This window comes from Aspergillus caelatus (assembly GCF_009193585.1).
Source record: "Aspergillus caelatus strain CBS 763.97 unplaced genomic scaffold BDV27scaffold_13, whole genome shotgun sequence".
Taxonomy (NCBI): Eukaryota; Fungi; Ascomycota; class Eurotiomycetes; order Eurotiales; family Aspergillaceae; genus Aspergillus; species Aspergillus caelatus.
This window is the reverse complement of record NW_022475276.1, coordinates 97,710-115,415: the sequence shown is the minus strand read 5'-3', so window position 1 is coordinate 115,415 and position 17,706 is coordinate 97,710. Positions and strand designations below refer to the sequence as shown.

Genomic DNA, 17,706 nt, shown 5'->3' with positions numbered 1-17,706 from the left:
CCTAACTAAATGTGATACACAAGTTTAACGCCAGCCACTTCGCCTTTGTGCACGGCGTCCAAGCCGCCAATCACGCTCTCCAACCCGGGGTTGCTAGAAACTTGATGCGGGTGGGGAATAATTTCGCCGGCGCTCAGGAGCTGCTGCGCAATCCGAAACCAGCCGGCGGCAAATTCTCGGTCCTGGACTTTTGCCGCGCGCTGGTAGGGCTTCTTCCACTGGATAGGCTTGTTGAACATAGTCAAGGAGAGGATCCAGTTCGGCTTCACACTCCGCCGCGTATGTCCACGCAGGGGAATCGGTTCCAGGCTCAGATACTGGCCCCCATTGCAGCCTATTGCCTCGTAGCAGATCTTCACTGAGGGGAGATCGGTGATGCAGTCGAGCGCGAAGCTCAGCGTGTCCTGGGTGAATTCGCGGATATCGTGGCCGCAGGTCGGCGAGGCGTAGTCAAACGCGGCCGCGGCGCCCAGCGATCTTACCCGGTGGAAATTTCGGGGCGAGCAAGTGGTGATGGGTATTAGGCCAGAGCTGTGACGGTCAGCGATGTTCTTACTGTATATCCCTGTACAGCTGTAGCCTCACCGTCGCAGCATTTGAATCGCCAAAGTGCCCGTAGCCGTTCCTCCTCCATACACCAACACATACTGTGACCCATCGGGGATACTACTATTCCTGTCCTCCGGCACGGGCAACCCCCAGGTATGGTACAATGCCATGCCGACGGTGGACAACCCCACTCCTAATGTGGCGCCTGTCGCAAAGGACACCCCGCGGGGAAGTTTGAAGATTAAATCCGCCGGGACGGCGATGTATTGCGCAAACGCCCCGTTCTCCGGTCGGTCTGGGTTATTGCCAAACACACACCCACAGACTCGCTCGCCAACCTGCACAGTCTGGTCGGACACTGCCCTGCCTCGCTTGACGACCTCCCCGGAGAAATCAGATCCAGACGTTGCGCCAACGGTGGGCGACAAATCAGCCGACTTTGCGTCGACCGGGTTGATCGCAATGCAGACCACTTGCACCAGGATTTCATCCGGGTCGAGCTCTGGCACAGGGCTGGACACGATCACCTGGAACTGCCCCGGTGCGGTGATTTTCAGAGCTGTTTGTGTGTTGGGGACTGCCATGGCTGTCTGTCTGTCTCTGGACGACGGATTTCGGGGGAGGGCTCGTACACGCGGCCCAACTGCAGAAAGTGCAGGATCTATAGAAAGTGTATCTTGCGCTTCATAATCCTTATTTTGGCGCTGAAATCTCTCTAGGCCTTCCTTTATAGTTGATCCCTCTGCAATAGCCAACTGCCTTTTAGGGAGCTTCCGCTTTTGACTTTGCCATTCATTATCAGTGCGTAATATGTGTATTTCTTCACGTGCAAGAACAAGCTCATTAAGGTGCAATTCATAACCTTTAATAATCTTGTCTAAGCACTTTTCTAGCGAAGATAAAGGGCTTTGAATACAGTCCCTAAGTAGTTTCTTTGCTGTAGATGCCTGCTTCTCCATCTGCCTAGTAGTATACGGCGTTTTAGGTACTGAATTAGTTGACTGACTGCCTGGTGATGTAGGGGTCTTTAATTGGATATCCAAAGCTAAGCACCCTATCAGGATTAAATAGAACAAGGCCAGCGCCTGCAAAGCTATTTTGAATATTTTCTGCTGTAAAAGCACTTTTGCGAGCTTCTGAAAAGATTTTTAGAAAACCAAGCTTATCGATATGGTTAATCCCTAAGCGCATTTTCTTCTGTACTAAGGTACCGTATGCACCCTTTAGAGACCGGAAACAGCCTATATTTAAAGGCTGAAGTTTATTCGAAGAATGTGCGGGCAAGTAGATAAAAATAATATTATTCTCACTGCATACTTGATCGAATTGAGGCGTAAGATTGCTGCCATAGCCATCAAGAACTAGAAGACAGTATTTCCCAGTTGTACGGCTAGTAGTAGCAGGTATAAAGAGATTTTTAAGCCAGTGAAGGCCTATCTTATTAGTATTCCATCCATTAGGACTAACTTCAATCCTGCTATTAGATGGGAGCTCTAAATCTTGATACCAACTCTCTATATGGACGCTTCCTTTAAAGATAATACATGGAGAAAGCGCCCAACCAGTAGAGTTGATACACTCAATAAAAATAACCCATTCCTGATTGCCTGACTGTACAAGAAGTGCTTTTCCATAGTAATCAGCTCTAGTAACTACTTGAGCAGTAGCTACTAGACCCATTACGAAGCTAGTTTCGTCAAAATTATAGATATCTTCTCGTGCGATCCCATATTGCATAATAGTGATTTGTACGCGATTAAACCACTCCTTAATAAGGAAAAGAGAAATAAAAAGTTACTTACCTTAATAGTGTAGAGCGAACCTTTCCAATACATCTATTACCCAATAGATCCGCCCTCGGACAACCTGGATCATATGAGTACTACCGCCAGCTGCCTCCAGTGCAACCAGCACCTGGAGGAGGCTAGCTAGTAGTATTTCCAGGCTCTCTTCATCGAGCAGTACAATGTCCTCGTGGGTCGACCGGGTATTGAGCCCAGCTGTCTGTAATACCGGAATATAACCCGCTGGGTATAATGGTATTTTTTGCGATATCTACAGAAAAGCTATATATGCGCGAGAGTGGGATAAAGCAGCTATTTATATATATATTAAATAATACTACTGACAAGTGAGGCGATCCCTGATCATTCAACACTACCAGATAGAGAAGAAAATACTAGTGAATAGAAACAGCAGTCCAAAAGGGAAGGAATAGGAATACAGATTACAATAGATATAGTAAATATAATAGATATAATAAACACAGTAGATATATAGACAAAGGGAGCTAGAGTAGAGATATCAGAAGAGAGTAGTGTTATAGAAAGTTCTATACTTAGCAGAGAGAGAGATAAGAAACTAGAAGATCGAATTATATATTTCTTTGACTGGATAGCTAATAGTATATATATATTACTTTACTTGCTTTTATAATTATAATATTGTGATCGTGGCTACGATGTACTGCTACGTAGGAAAGCTACCGGGGGTAGGAGAACCCTGCAGATCCACTAAAAGGGGCTGCCTGACCCAACGTGTATATAAAGACCGTAGCTACCCCCCAGACCTACAGAAGGTCGGCAACTCTCTACCTCTCATAGCATACCGCTACTTGCAATCTCAATATTTAGTTTTCTTTACTTTCTCTAGTAAATATAGTATCTTAATATTCACAAATTGGGTAATTATAGACTGTATTTTAAAATTGTTTCGGTACTATTTTCTTCTCTGTTATTATATATTTACTATATTTTCAGTGTTACTTCACAAACTGAATAGAAACTGAATGGAAACCCAATAGAAAGTTGATAAAATACTAATAGTATTTATACTAAATATTATTATAATTATAGGAAACTGCTGTAATAAATTATTATATTTATATAGCTAAAAATAGAAGGTCTTGGTAAGATTATACAACAATAGTCCCCCGGAATAAAGACCGCTTAGGACTGCGGGGGACTATGGTGCGGTCCTCAGCTATCTGAGAAAAGACCAAAGACCGCACCATTCCTAGGCCTACCCATCTATCTCGTCTGGCACTGCCATAGAAATGTATGCTTTATGACTATGCACAACTTTGTCTGACTCAGCATATACATTGGAGGTTCACCAATGAGAAGCCACCACCAGACTCCCCAGATCGACATCATGATGCTTCTTATCTTATCAACGCCAATCACTTGCACTCAACTTTTCTCCTTTTCATCATCCATGCAACCACCACAGACTCTATAAAAAGAGGGTCAATAACAACCAAAATGCAACAATGTCCACCCACCAACCCATCAAACGGAAACCTGTCGCCCTACCTCCCCAAGAAACAGGGGTTATCCTCACCACAACACCACGACCACGAACCTCCAACGGAAAGACATCAAACACAAACATCACACTGAGGCCAACAACCAGCAACGGAAGACCACCAGAACTATACGCAACACCACCACCACTACCACCACCACCTTACTCCCGAAGTCCCAATGCAGCGCCCCCAAAACCAAAATCTCCAGATCACTTCCGACCATCCCCCCAAACCACCCTCTCAACCCCACCCCTCCGCAATCACAAAAGCACCCCCAATCTCCGCCATCCGCCATCCGCCATCCTCCGCTCCGCAACCGACCTCCCAAGCCCAGGCCCAAACGCCATCCAAAAAGCCTACGGCGAAGTCTCCCACTTCCTAGGAGGTCTCATCGCCCACCCAACAGAATCAACCCGCCACTACACAATCCTCCGCCACTCCCACGGCATAGTCTTCTACCGCGGCAGCACGACCTCCATCGCCATATCCATTTTCTCAGATACACCCCTCCCACAGGACAGAACATACTTCCTCCAAAGTCGCGGCTGGACCGGGAAAACAGGCATGAAAGCCAAAGCCCTTTTCCGTCTAACAGACGACTGGCTAGACGTGACACCTTCATTCGCGCTTCGCGCAAACCAAGTCTCTCCGGGCGACGAACGCGCTTGGCAAAGAGACATTCACAAATTCCGCAAAAAGGCACCCTCGAAGCTACTAAGCCACAAACTCCGCGAGACGATTGTCGCAAGGATTCCCGCGGAAGCAGGCGACGGCTACTTTCAACTGAACCTCTGCCAATCCGCAAAGAAAAAGGTTCTTTGTTCGAGCCCTGTTTTCAGGGTCCTAAGTACATCACTAGATCCCAGTTCATTACGCGGCGCAAGTTTATCAACTATGCCCCTCGAAGTCGGTGCAATGGTCCTAAGTACATACGCACAAACAGCAGCACAAGCGATCCTTAACCCAGTGACATCAGCGGTATCAAACAGATTGTCACCCTACAAACCAGGCGCAGTCACACAAACAGCAGCAGAGACGGCATACTCCCTAAGCGGAATGGAAGATCGTGTGGCGCGCATAAGGAATCGCAGAGGCAACGATGATTCAGACCCCACCGACGAGACAGAAAGTCAATCGAGACAAATCCAAGAATACCAAAAGGCCGCGGCACTGGAAAACGGCCCGCAATCGCCCTTCCCAATGGACTTCAAAGCGCGCACCCAGCCCCAAACTCAGAGTCAATTCGGCGACACATCACGATACACACTAACCAAAGTCCCGGATACAGTGTTGGACAAGCTGCGCGGGTATTTCCTCGCCTGGGCGCGCTATGACCTGGACAGGAGACCGTCAATTACACCTCCTAAATCACCTACTCAGTTTTCAAGTTCACCATACACCCCTTACCATCCCCAGGACACAACATATCTAACCCCATCCAGTTCCCAAGAACCCCAAGCCCAAACTCAAACTCAAAGCCAGAAAAGCCCATGGTACCCGACAATCCTCTCCATCAGTCCCCTAAACCCATCCTACCAGAGTAGGGTGAACCTAACGTCAGCGATGCAAAAAATAGCCCTCCTCCGATTCATCGACGAAATCAACATCCCAGCTTCAAGCAGGGTGCAAATCCGCGTAATGTGCTTTCTCCGTCCGGATATACCTCCCCCGTCTCCGTCTGGTATGACAGAAAAAGATCTTCTGGTCGCGCGAGAAAGGGCAGCTGAAGCCGAAATGCTGGCTGATGCGTGTGATATTGATTGTGCGCAGGCGATACTGGAACATCCGGCTTGGGGGCCGGAGGTGTTTGGTGCTCCTGAGCGGCAGGGGAGTTGGATGGATAGGACGAGAGAGGGGATGGAGAATGCAAGGACGCGAGCGGAGAAGATGGTTGAGAAAGTGCCGCTTCATTGGATTGGGGTCCGGTCGGCGATGGCGGAGACACAAGATCGACAAGTCGAGGTTAATGGGTTTTATATTGTCCGATAGTCGATCTGGTTCGATGTTTGTTTATGTACATTGCTTTGTATTATATGTGGATAATTTAATTGTATAATAGCCGTCTATCTGTCTGGGAAGTAATATGGACAGATGCCAAATTTATAACAATAACGTACACTCAGGACAACGCATTATCAAACCTCCATCCAACCCTTGGGACATATTCACTAGGACTTGCCTTCCACTTCCTCAACATGGCCTTGACTTCATCGTTAAGCTCCAGCTCAGCTGAATCGAGACGTGAAACCATAATTTGGGCCAGCTGGATTCTCAACGTACCATACAACGAGGTATGTTCGTTAGTAGGCCCATCTCCAAGGAGCAAGGCGCAGGACAATATCTTTGCGCCTTGAGGACTTCCCATCACCTCTTCCAGGAGCTTGAAACCCGATAACAAGGTCGGATCCGCCCCACACCTCTCAACGAGCTGCAGCACTCGACGCACAAATTCTTTCTCCGGTTCCTCTACCACTTGATTTACCTTTGGTGACGGGAGAATCGTGACCTGCAAGTGCAGCCACGAAGGGAGCACCACGGGTTGGCGATCCAGACTATTCAGCCACTCCTCGGTTCGGAGGGATTCTACATCAGCTGCGATCTGTTCCAAGGTCCTCTGATAGAGCATTTGTTGTTGCATGCGGTACGCCGTGTCACTATACCCACGATATGCACCTCCGTGTGCTTCTAATCCATCCATAATAACGTCCGTCGAAACAACGAATTTGGCCGGTTCTGAGGCGAACTTGATAGGATGTCTTACAACGACCGCTGCACGCTCGGCATACTCCGCTGTTAGGCTCTCCACGGTAATTCCGTTGGGGACTTTTGATTCCGGTTTTTCATCAAGAAATGCCTGTAATTTCTCAAATGGCTCCGAGCTTCGACAGAAGTCCATGTATTGACTCCAGTGTTTCCCTGCGTTTGTTTGTCTATATTCAGGCTCCTGCTTCGCGATCGCTTCGGTGAGTCTGTCTAGCTCCGGTTGACGAATGTAGGATAGTGCATAGCCGCGGTGGCGGAGGAGGAAGGATGCTGGAAGGTACTCTTGCCACTTATCCAGGATATCGTCAATGATTTTAATGTGGAACGGTCCAAAGTCGAAGGTCTTGAGTAGACTTATGTCCGCGACATTACGGCTGACAAAGGCCTTCATCCAACGGTTGTGCTGACGGGTCGACTTGTCCACCAACGGGGGCAGAATCTTCTCTACGTACTCTGCCCTATGTTCCTCAGGAAGCTTATAGTACGTGTCCTTAACGAACAGGTTAAGGGAGGGACGTTCATCTGTCATCGCAACAGTTGGAAGTTTACCCCCGTTCTCCGCATTTACCCAGTCTGCCTCACTGGTCGGCTCTACTTCTCCAGGCCCTGCAGCTTGGAAGGCAAATCCGGCGATAACGCTGAGTATCACCTTTGTGTCAAACACTTTGTCAAAGAGAGACAGAACAGCTGAGACTGCCCGCGACTGAACATCAGTATGATGACTTTCGTTGAATAGGTTCTGCAGTACAGATATGTTCATCGAAATTGGCAGGGACGTTGCTTCTGCGAGAATTTCACCCAGCATTTTAGCTGTGGTGATCTAGACAAAATGCTTCGGCTAACATGCAATTTCGTTCTGGTCTGAAGCACTCTGATTGTCCTGTCTTTGATTCTGTTCGAGCCTTTGCATGAAAAATTTCGCAAATTGTCCAATAAAGTCTTTGGTCCGGCCTGGTTGAAGTCTCTTACCAGGGCCTATCAATCTCATGTGTCTGTGATACGATGATGCGTCGGGGAGATGTTGTATGACTCGATTTACAACATCAGCAGCTAGTTCCGGTCGATCTGAAAGCCCGAAGAGAACAATGGCATCAGTCACATTGAGCAAAGTAATGTCATGGTCGTCTGACTTCGGAGAAATGTCTGCGGCATCATCCAGTAGAGACATTGCCATATCTCGTAGTAATCTAGCTGGGACTGCCTTGATGAGTTTTCTAAGAGCTTGTGTAGCTCTTTCCCAAGCAGCGATGCTACAATCGCTTGCGTACGTCACAAAGCGATCATCCAATGAGACTGGTGGATATCTTATAAACCCCTCGTTGGGGAAAGGGCTAGAGACGAGTCGCCGTCGGTCCTCGTTGCTATGTAAGAAGAGAATAGAGGATAAAATCACAGCCTCTTGGCATTCAAGAAACGGTTTGCCAGGCTTGACCGTAGACCCCCGATCTAGTGTCCAAATAGACTGTGGATCACCGATAGCTTCCTCCTGTGACAGTACGACGGTCTGAGACTCGGGTATTTCCCCATGCATACGACAATACAGCAAGGTGACAGGGATATTCGTTAGCTCTTCGTCCGCCTCTCCCTCAGAGTATTCACACCTCGGGTCCCACACAAAGAAGTCATGGGATCTCGCAGCCCGGTCAAGAAAGGCAGTAGTTGGTGTCCGAGTATCTTGATCCCGGTCAAGGACCGCTGCCGCCTTAGGCACCTTTAGTGTTTCAGCCAAACTGCGAAGCCATTGTCGAAACACCTGTAGCTGCTCAAGATGCTGCTGGCTTTCAGATGCATAGTTCGCTGGTTCGGAGTTGTAGTATTGAAAGAGGTTTAAGAGATTCTCTTCGCTTTTCTCTTCTCCAATTCCAACGTATGATTCAATAGCGAAGCGCAAACTGTCGGCCCACTCGTTCCTGGATCTGACATCTGGTTTAGGTGTCAATGTATCATGGAATGGGGCTTTCAAAATATCTTCCAGTCTACTCCGGAGATAAGGTGCTGCACTTTTATGCTGTAACGCGCAGTGCGCCCATCTTGTGTTAGGCACAAGGTACTGGATCGGAAGCCCCTTAGGCCAGCCCTTCCCAAGACGGCTGACGGCAGGGTCAGTGTTGGTGCGTGTTTCTTGCCACAGTCTGTCTCTTCCCTCTGCAAGATTGTCCATGAATATAATGTTGATTTGGTATTGCTGTCCCACTAAGTTCTCCTTGGGTTTATTGGTGATTCCTTAGTACTAATCGTACTTGACGGCTGATGGTCCCAAATATATATTTATTACATGAAGGGTTCTTCCATGCTGAGTATTGTGAAAGTTCGTAAAACAAGGGCTATATAACTATCATTGCGTATGAATCTGAGCATTAATCTTGTCTGACATGACAGTGGCCATCCATAAGTAATCCTGATAGATGTACTCTGTACATTTCGAACCCGACATTCGGATAGTACCTGAGGAATCAACTTCTGCCGGAAAAACAAAAGTCCATGAACTAAAAAATAGACGACCCACGTGGGTACCGACAAAAATGCCCGAAAAGGGCCAACTTTATCACAAACTGAAGATAAGATGGATGGGGCTGGTGGGTCACGCATATCATATTGAATCGCATACGTAATAAGCGCCTTATCTGCCCCAGTGACGGTACTAAATTATAATGATGCATTGGTTTGGTATCATTCAGAGTGGAAATATAGCTATGGAGATATTAAACTACCCACGCATATTAGCATGTAATTCGTAACTAAAATACCGGAATTAGAAGAAAGAGTCGAGATAGAATCATTCGATCAGCGCCATCATCTTCCTTCCCCACGTGTCCCTCGGTCGGGGCGGTTTTTCCGCTGCCAAAATCTCCTGTAATCCCGTTTGCAAGTCCACCTCTTCTGGTCGCCACGCCCATGGATCCTTCCAGAACATAATCCGGTGACCGGCGTACAAGACTAAGAAGGCAGGAATACCAATATAGGCGGTGAAGAAGTTGGACGCGGACCATTCCGATGGGAAGAAGCAGGTGAAGCCGTTGATCAGAGTCAAGAAGATCGCGCCACCCATGCCGATATACATGCCATAGGGCTGCATGCGGGAGGAGTAGGGCTTCTCGATGCCTTGCACCTGGATGGCCTTGTTCCATCGGATGTAGATGATGCCGCAGCAGGTCCAACTGATAAACCCGGAGGTGTTGGTGAAGTTGATCAGCCAGTTAAAGACCGTGTTACTGCCGCTCCCAACAGAGAGGTATGCGAGAAAGAGGAAGAGGGAAGAGATGCCGACCGCGTAGTAAGGGACACCCCACCGGTTGCAGGCCTTGAAGATGCTGGGGGCATTGCCTGATACTGCAAGACCGTAGAGAGAGCGGGAAGACATGTAGAGGAAGGAGTTGCCGGCCGACCAGGCGGAAGTGAGGATGGCCGCATTGACGATGTGATTTAGTACGGGAATTCCAGCGTTGGAAATCGCGACAACGAAGGGGGATGAGGAGGCGTCATGGCCATCGCCGTGCACCAGTTCCTTGGCGTTGGAAGGGCAGATCACGCCGATCGCGAGCGAACCTAGGAAGTAGAAGATGACTAGTCGGTAAATATAGCGACGTGCAACCTTAGGGATGTTCCGGCGCGGGGATTCCATTTCACCGCCACTGATCACCACAAGTTCGGGGGCAAAGAGGAACGCGATGGCACTTTTGACAATGCATTGCAAGAGACCGACAAAGCGACCACGGTCACCACCGACCAAATATGTGTTCATGACACCGGGGTCCTTCCAGTAGTGGAAGCCGAGACGCTGACGGTTCGGACCGCCGCCCCAGAAGAGGATGAAGGAGAGGATGAGAAGGCCGATCAGGGTGATAATTTTGATGCTGGCAAACCAGAATTCACTCTCTCCATAGGCACCGACGGGAAGAAAGTTGAGTACCACAATGACTACTAGCATGATGGTAATCCACACAGCGATGTGCACGCTGTTGGGCCAGTAATCGATGACCATGGACGCGGCGACGATTTCATAAGCTGCCAGAATTGCCAATGAGTACCAGTAGAGGTATCCCATGGCGAAACCCAAGCTCCGTGAGACGTAGCGAAAGCCATGGTAGCTCATGGTGCCACCGTGGACTGGCATGTAGGCACCTACCTCGGCGATTCCAGTGACGATCGCATAAATGAGTGCGGAGATGAAGGTGTAGCCCAGGAGAAGCGATAACGGGCCACCGATCACTAACGCTTGACCCGAACCCACGAAGAGACCGGTGCCAATTGTGCCTCCCAATGCCATCAGTTGTACATGTCGATTTTTGAGACCGCGCTGGGTATTCATGTATCGCTCATCCAGCAGGTCGGCCTCCACCATGGCCTGCATGGTGCCTGCCTTGACATCGCCGGATTCAGGATCATGAGAATAGGACGTCGCCGGAGCGACAGTGGGCTTCTCTCCGGAACCCATGTTGCCGTGGTCCACAGTATGTGAAGGATCAACAATCAGAGTAAGTATTTGTTTTTAGGAATGGTCAAGAGTGAGAGATGAGGCCACGCGCGGGACACCCTCGGTTATAAAGTCGCAAGACCATGCGGGCCAAGAAGAAAAAAGCACAAGCCACGGGCTTCGGGCGTAACATGTGTTGCCTTATCTGCAGCTACAATTTTTGGCCAGGGTAGTACTAGTAGTAGTTAGTAGTAATGACCACTCGCCGTATTCGTCTTAGTTTGGCTTCCTTGACGGGAAGTGGTACCGTGGACACTTGGTTGGTTCGCATGCTCACTGGTTGGATTGGCCAAGAAATTGGGCGGAGGTGAAGTTGCGTCCGGTTTGCTGATAAGAGGGAAATCTAACATGCGGGGAAATTTAATACCTGAGGTCTCGACGTCGTGTTGCCCTTGCGGTGATTGGAGGGCGAAGCTCAGGTGGCTTGTTTTAGGGTTCACGCTTATCAGCGGTTGACTTCCTTCGTTTCTTTCTTTTCCATCTTTTTGGCGAAGTGCCCCGTGGCGTCGGATTTCTTAACTTCTCTTGGGCAGAGCTTGGAATAACTGGATAAACAGAACGATAAAGGTCAATTCATTTACAATCATTTTTATTCACTCATTCATGTTAACTGGGAATATCATATCAAAGTGAGAAACGCGATAAGATACCAGGGGAGCCCAGAGATATCAACGAAACCACTAGTAGTAGAGCCTACAGCCTCTTTTAGCCTTACCACCTGCATGATAATCCCTCGTCCACGCCACTCTGCGCACTTAGCTATTGCCCCGGATAGTTAAATCTTAATTCACCGGTCCGGACACCGGTCCGGACGCTGGAGGCATGGTTATCATGCAACCGTCAGAGTGTGTGCACGTCAAAAGGAAGCATATCTGGAGAGACCCACGGGCATCTCGCTTAGGGGTCAGCCTGCATTAGTCGCCGTTTCTGTAATCGTACCCAGCATTATCCAATGTTAGAGGTCGCGTCGACAACTGTTTTGATAGCGGGCCGGTATGTGACAATGCCGGTGACTTGACATACATCAGATATCTCTGACCCATGAGAAGTGCGAGATCAATGAGCATGCGATAAAGTCCCTTTAGCTATTTTTATTTATCCTCCAGTTATGTGCCGTGTAGGTCAGGATGACGTCAACCCATCAAATGCTCATGAATGCTATCTTGAAACGTGTTCAAAGCACGGTTACATGAGCGTATTAACACGTTATACCCATTATACCACTTTCGTCAAGGGCCCATAGGACCGAGGAGAGAGTCCGAATTCAAGTATACTGATCACGACCCCATCCGCTGATCTGATCCCAGTTCACTACCAGAATGCGTCCGCCACGCTGTTGACCCCCACGCTCAAGCCGCCGAAGAAGTCGCATGTCCTGCTGAGTGAGGACTTTGCCGTCCAACCTTCGTTCCCATGCAGCTTGGGTAACCACCGGAGCCAGATCCTCCGCGATACTGGCTTCGTCTCGATTCCGTGCGTAGACGTGCTGGGATCCTACTTCTCGGGAAAACAACCACACGGACCCAACAACGGCATACCGACGTTCCAGGAGCCAGATAATGGGCCAAGTGATCAGCCACAGTTGAAGAATAAGACAGGTAAAGTACACAAAGTTATTATTCCGAGCACGGTTGATCCAATGTGGCGAATAGACCGTAAATGACCGGTTGGAGAAGGACGTGGAGATGTCGATATTGCCTTGGTAGTTGAGGGATCGTAGATGGGAAGTCAAAGTAGAATGGATGATGGATGAGTTGAAGTTCTCAATGTGACGGGTGAACGTGAAGCTGCGCCATCAGATTAGTATCATGTGTGTCAAGCAAACGAATTCAACACACGCACGATTTGACGGGTGATGGGTCCTGGCAGAACCGCTCACACCAGCCCATGAGATCCGGTCCCGCATCATCCTCGACCAACCCGACATTTTCAGTGTCAGTACCGTCTTCTACGCTTGGCAGCCTGATGCCCCTCCCCCTTGGGTGTCGCTTCCACGTACGCGACCGACATCGCCCACCCCGATATAGTTTCTGCCCGTCGCCGTCCCGCGCTACGCGCAACTGATACCAGCCCGCATCGCAATCAGGGTCGCCCACCACATAGTTTGCCATATTGATCCGGAAGTCAAAATCCACCACTGACTCTGTGCGGTTTTCCTTGCGATCATTTCGGTCGGGGTGGGTCTCTTGGTGTGCACCGCGAACACTCAGACACGGTTGCGGGGGAATGCGAGCCTCATGGCTAATAAGACTGTGAAGTGCGGTGGGATCTTCGCTCAAGAAGGGCGACATAGTCGTGGACGGTCGCTCGGTAATTTCAGATCTGTCATTGTCTTGTGTTTGGTTGTCAGCGATGGGGGGTGTCGCTGTGGAAGGTCCAGCCAGAGGAGGAAGAGAGTCGTTGTCGACGTTGTCTAAAGAGGGTTGGCCCGAGACGACCTGTTCGTACGGAGGGGGTAAATCGTTGGGATCGCAATCCGGCTGTAGTTTGCCCATCGTGAGACTATCGTACTGACAGGAGTTGAGAATAAGTGTGTGGAGAGGGAAGTTGTAAATACTAGGAAACAATGAGGTGATGAGACAATTCGTTATCTGTTATGTTGTCATTGTTGCTGCCTGATAACCTCAGGCTTGGCATAAGGCAGAATCCGCAGCAGCTGCCAAGAACTTGTTCCTGCCAGTGGTCCACTAAATGTGGATCTTAAATGTGGACATACAAAGGACTGGTTCAAGAACTCTCGCTGTACTCCGTACAGAGTAGTGATAACAGTAGCCTACACAGTCCAAGACTGCCCAGTCGTTTCGTAGTGCTATTGAGGCCCTTTCAGCTAGTCCTATGCCTGTCTAAACTTAATTCAATGCACACTGCCCTGTTCTTTGTCCCCGCAGCCCGCCAAGTTACTTCCTACATCTTCCCCAACTTTTTCATCCTCGCGTTCTCCACCTAGAGGCACACTCCAGAGACCCCACCTAGTATTCTAAAGAACTCTTAGAGGAAGTCACAAGACACAGTGTCATTAACATGATCACCTTAAAATACACTGATTGTTTGTTCTGCATTAGCCACTGCAGCCGTAAGTTACCATTATACATAGCCGGGCCATATCACTAACATATATACCAGTGTATCAAGAATGACAATATGCGCCTGGAGTGTAAAAGGTTGGATAGCGCAGTGAGCTTGTCTATTGCAGCACCATGGGGCGGCCTACCACTTCACAGCTTGGCTCAAATTACTCTATCAGTATCGCAATTACGTCGCAGCTATCACTAATCAAACCCTGCCGTCTCCCTATATCTGTACGACTAAGTGACGGTCAGGTCTCTCTACATTTAATCACATTAGACCTCCAACAGTGCGGGAACATAGTGAGTACTATAGCCATAGCACGAAGCAGCAGCATGGTGTAGCGGAAGCCTTTCAGTGTGATACTCAGCAGATCGTGAATTACACGAAAATCAATCTTCCAGATCCGCTACATGTGAGTGCCCTCTTGGAATTATAAACACAATAATACTTTATTAATGTTCCAAGGCAAGTTTGTATGATTCAACTTGATTACTAAGTCATTGGTATCACACCAACTGGGCTTCGCGCTCGTGTATCTACCTTGGACGTCGAGATTCTTCTTGTAGAAGAAGCAAGAGGAATCATCGACAAACTAATGCGGTTACGGCCCTAACACCTGATCGCACCACTGGATTGTGAGTGGGGTTTCGCTGGGTTTCCAGGGACCCTGAAAAATGTTGCGTTGCAGGGTTGTCCCCGGACATGGTTACAGGAACGTATGCTTGCTCTATGTGGACATCTTTATCTCGAGTCCTTATACATTTCATACACTCTCAGCCCGTCTGTATGACTTCTGGAATCAACATCTTCACTTATCACATGGCTTTGGACATCAAACGCGTAACTTTACGCGGTTGTTCACCCGACCAAACGGCGTATACAGTGCGCTTGCTTGTTATAGCAAGGCATCTGATACATAGCCTCATAGTTAGACGTTTGGAGATACTGATAACTAATCAGTGATCTTTGGTGGTAGATACAATTGAACAACAACGCTTGGGTTAGCCTTTACAGCGTGTTCCGCCTCGTCGCATGCGTTGTTCTTTGTGCGGAGTTGAAATCGTTCTGTGTAATCAAGCCCATAGCAGGAGAACAGCAATCTCTATTTGGATTGAAAGAGGCCTCTGTGGTAGATGTGTGGTATGGCGCCTTGGCCACATGCGCAGCGGAAAAATAACAACTTGATGTGCGGAGCAGATCGGACCGGTCGACCCAGGTAAGTGTGACCGACACCAAAACAGAACTGAGGGAGGGAGATCGATACTGAAAGGTGCATACAGAACCGTACCTTTCCACACAAATGCTGAGGTCCGGTCATGTAAAACACCAAATCGAAATCACCTGATTTTCTCTGCCCTTGAGCATTAAAGCAGGTTCTAATTCCCTCATCAATCTTGTATGCATAACTCACATGCCTCGATGGTTTGTGATCATGCTACGCGGAGATACATTCCGCAGTCGATTAGTTCATAGTTTCATGCAGAATAATAGAGATCGCCGCAACTCAATTATACGTGGAACTGCTATTTGGGGGTTCGACGTTTCAACTACCGACTCGCGTTCTCCACTATACCCCATCCTCCACGGACCGAAACGCCTCGAGTGCCGGGTTAATTAATTAATTTCCCCACATTTCTGCACAAGGCCCAGTCGGAAAAATTGTCACAACGCCTGCTTCAACATTTCCTGCAATCTAACTCGACTATCTTGCTTGCAAGCGCTTAGCTGGGTCCGTTCCAAAAAGAGACATGGAGCTCTCTTCTGGATCAAGAGCGGAGTATCGCCCGATACACGTGTGGGCCCAGAATGTCTATCAGGGGCATATTTCTCCAGATTATAAGAACAGCTGGACCCCGAGAAGCTAGCTGCCTCTCAGAAACAGAAAGCGCACAGCCAACAACAACGGGCTACCAGTCAGAGCAAGCATCATGAAGATTAACCCTTCACTCCTTACCGCAGCCGGCCTGGTGTCGGCCCAATTGGCCTCTGCCCTTCCCCAGGCGTCATCCTCAACTGTCTCGCCCAGTCCAACTCCATCTGCCACCCCCGGTTCTTTCGCTACCACCTCAGGCCTTAATTTCGTGATCGATGGCAAGACAGGATATTTCGCCGGTTCCAACTCATACTGGATTGGATTCCAGAAGAACAATGAGGACGTGGATCTCGTGTTCAGTCACTTGCAGGAATCCGGACTCAAGATCCTTCGTGTTTGGGGGTTCAATGATGTCAATGAAAAGCCCACTGATGGCTCGGTTTACTACCACCTGCTGGCAGATGGTAAGGCAACCGTCAATGAGGGCGAAGACGGCCTCCAGCGACTGGACTACGTAGTCTCCTCGGCAGAGAAGCACGGCATTAAATTGATCATTAACTTCGTCAACTTCTGGGATGATTACGGTGGTATCAACGCCTATGTCAAGGCTTTCGGTGGGTCGAAGGAGGAATTCTACACCAATGACGCCATGCAGGAAGCCTACCGCGCTTATATCAAGGCAGTCATTTCGCGGTACAGCGACTCTGCCGCTATCTTTGCATGGGAACTGGCCAATGAACCCCGTTGCCAGGGCTGTGAGACTACCGTGTTGTACAACTGGATCGAGAGTACCAGCAAGTATATTAAGTCGTTGGACTCGAAGCATTTGGTTTGCATTGGTGACGGTATGTGGACCTAGCCTTGTCTGTAATCCACAAACTCTAACAAAAGCAGAGGGCTTCGGCCTCGACACTGGCTCGGACGGAAGCTACCCGTACCAATACTCTGAAGGGAGTGACTTCGCCAAGAACCTGGCTATTCCCACGATCGACTTCGGAACCTTCCATCTCTATCCGAGCAGCTGTAAGTTTACATCAGTAGCAAATCAAACAGTGGAAGCTAATCCAGCTAGGGGGAACCACGAACGACTGGGGCAACGGCTGGGTCACCTCGCACGGGGCAGCCTGCAAGGCGGCTGGAAAGCCTTGCATGTTCGAGGAGTATGGAGTGACCTCGGACCATTGTGCCGTTGAGAAACCCTGGCAAAACACGGCACTCAACACGACGGCCATTTCAGCGGACCTCTACTGGCAGTACGGAGATCAGTTGAGCGGTGGACAATCGCCAGACGATGGCAACACCTTCTACTACGGAACCGACGAGTTCAAGTGTCTCGTGACTGACCATGTTGCGGCTATCAATAGTCGTAAGTGATGCGGAATTCACATGTGATGGGGTGAAACAGGAGTAGTATAGGAAAGCGTTTATAGGCGAATGTATCTTTGCAAGAAAATGAAGTACAAAATTCACTCTCTAAGAGTCCGCTCAAATACCCAGTCGTCCTCTCGAGGCATGCATCACGCTGAGAGCTTCAAACCCTAGGTGGCACAGCTGATAGAATGCTTTAGAGGTTAGATGGACATATTGCTTTCTCTTTGGTAAATGCATTGCCTACCTGGTGATATGACATGTATACTAACTAGAAAGTGGCCCCAACACCAATCCGTGAATTCCACATCATTTCTTTAGTGGATTAAGGATAGATAAATTTTGATTCAGAAATTTGAACAC

General features: G+C 48.8%; 9 protein-coding genes across 9 annotated transcripts; 3 read left to right on the top strand and 6 right to left on the bottom strand.

The window, feature by feature from the left end:
- Nucleotides 1-5: 5 nt before the first annotated feature.
- On the bottom strand, nt 6-1,133 carry BDV27DRAFT_165832 (zinc-binding alcohol dehydrogenase family protein; the record flags this gene model as incomplete). The annotated part of the gene is made up of 2 exons (XM_032074036.1): nt 6-531; nt 586-1,133. The coding sequence occupies 2 exons, from the start codon at nt 1,131-1,133 to the stop codon at nt 6-8; spliced, it is 1,074 nt and encodes a 357-aa protein (XP_031932378.1).
- Nucleotides 1,134-3,933: 2,800 nt separating this feature from the next.
- On the top strand, nt 3,934-5,906 carry BDV27DRAFT_121069 (LipA and NB-ARC domain protein). Its single transcript, XM_032065274.1, has one exon. It carries the CDS (start codon nt 4,421-4,423, stop codon nt 5,843-5,845), a length of 1,425 nt encoding a protein of 474 aa, XP_031932377.1. The 5' UTR covers nt 3,934-4,420; the 3' UTR covers nt 5,846-5,906.
- A 69-nt stretch (nt 5,907-5,975) lies between these two features.
- Nucleotides 5,976-7,424, bottom strand: BDV27DRAFT_153173 (uncharacterized protein; the record flags this gene model as incomplete). The annotated part of the gene is made up of 1 exon (XM_032071725.1): nt 5,976-7,424. One exon carries the CDS (start codon nt 7,422-7,424, stop codon nt 5,976-5,978), a length of 1,449 nt encoding a protein of 482 aa, XP_031932376.1.
- Nucleotides 7,425-7,457: 33 nt separating this feature from the next.
- Nucleotides 7,458-8,780, bottom strand: BDV27DRAFT_153172 (uncharacterized protein; the record flags this gene model as incomplete). The annotated part of the gene is made up of 1 exon (XM_032071724.1): nt 7,458-8,780. The coding sequence occupies one exon, from the start codon at nt 8,778-8,780 to the stop codon at nt 7,458-7,460; it is 1,323 nt and encodes a 440-aa protein (XP_031932375.1).
- BDV27DRAFT_121068 (proline permease PrnB) lies at nt 8,708-11,107 on the bottom strand. Its single transcript, XM_032065273.1, has one exon. The coding sequence runs from the start codon at nt 11,052-11,054 to the stop codon at nt 9,396-9,398; it is 1,659 nt and encodes a 552-aa protein (XP_031932373.1). The 5' UTR covers nt 11,055-11,107; the 3' UTR covers nt 8,708-9,395.
- On the bottom strand, nt 8,854-9,301 carry BDV27DRAFT_14103 (uncharacterized protein). The gene has a single exon (XM_032069769.1). It carries the CDS (start codon nt 9,206-9,208, stop codon nt 8,891-8,893), a length of 318 nt encoding a protein of 105 aa, XP_031932374.1. The 5' UTR covers nt 9,209-9,301; the 3' UTR covers nt 8,854-8,890.
- Nucleotides 11,108-11,677: 570 nt separating the features above from the next.
- On the bottom strand, nt 11,678-13,716 carry BDV27DRAFT_121067 (uncharacterized protein). Its single transcript, XM_032065272.1, has 2 exons — nt 12,936-13,716; nt 11,678-12,880 (listed from the first exon to the last, which is right to left on the bottom strand). Exons 1-2 carry the CDS (start codon nt 13,586-13,588, stop codon nt 12,358-12,360), a joined length of 1,176 nt encoding a protein of 391 aa, XP_031932372.1. The 5' UTR covers nt 13,589-13,716; the 3' UTR covers nt 11,678-12,357.
- Nucleotides 13,717-14,873: 1,157 nt separating this feature from the next.
- On the top strand, nt 14,874-15,177 carry BDV27DRAFT_121064 (uncharacterized protein). Its single transcript, XM_032065271.1, has one exon. It carries the CDS (start codon nt 14,892-14,894, stop codon nt 15,123-15,125), a length of 234 nt encoding a protein of 77 aa, XP_031932371.1. The 5' UTR covers nt 14,874-14,891; the 3' UTR covers nt 15,126-15,177.
- A 913-nt stretch (nt 15,178-16,090) lies between these two features.
- On the top strand, nt 16,091-17,349 carry BDV27DRAFT_153169 (glycoside hydrolase 5 family protein; the record flags this gene model as incomplete). Its single annotated transcript, XM_032071723.1, has 3 exons — nt 16,091-16,820; nt 16,870-16,998; nt 17,048-17,349. 3 exons carry the CDS (start codon nt 16,091-16,093, stop codon nt 17,347-17,349), a joined length of 1,161 nt encoding a protein of 386 aa, XP_031932370.1.
- Nucleotides 17,350-17,706: the final 357 nt, after the last annotated feature.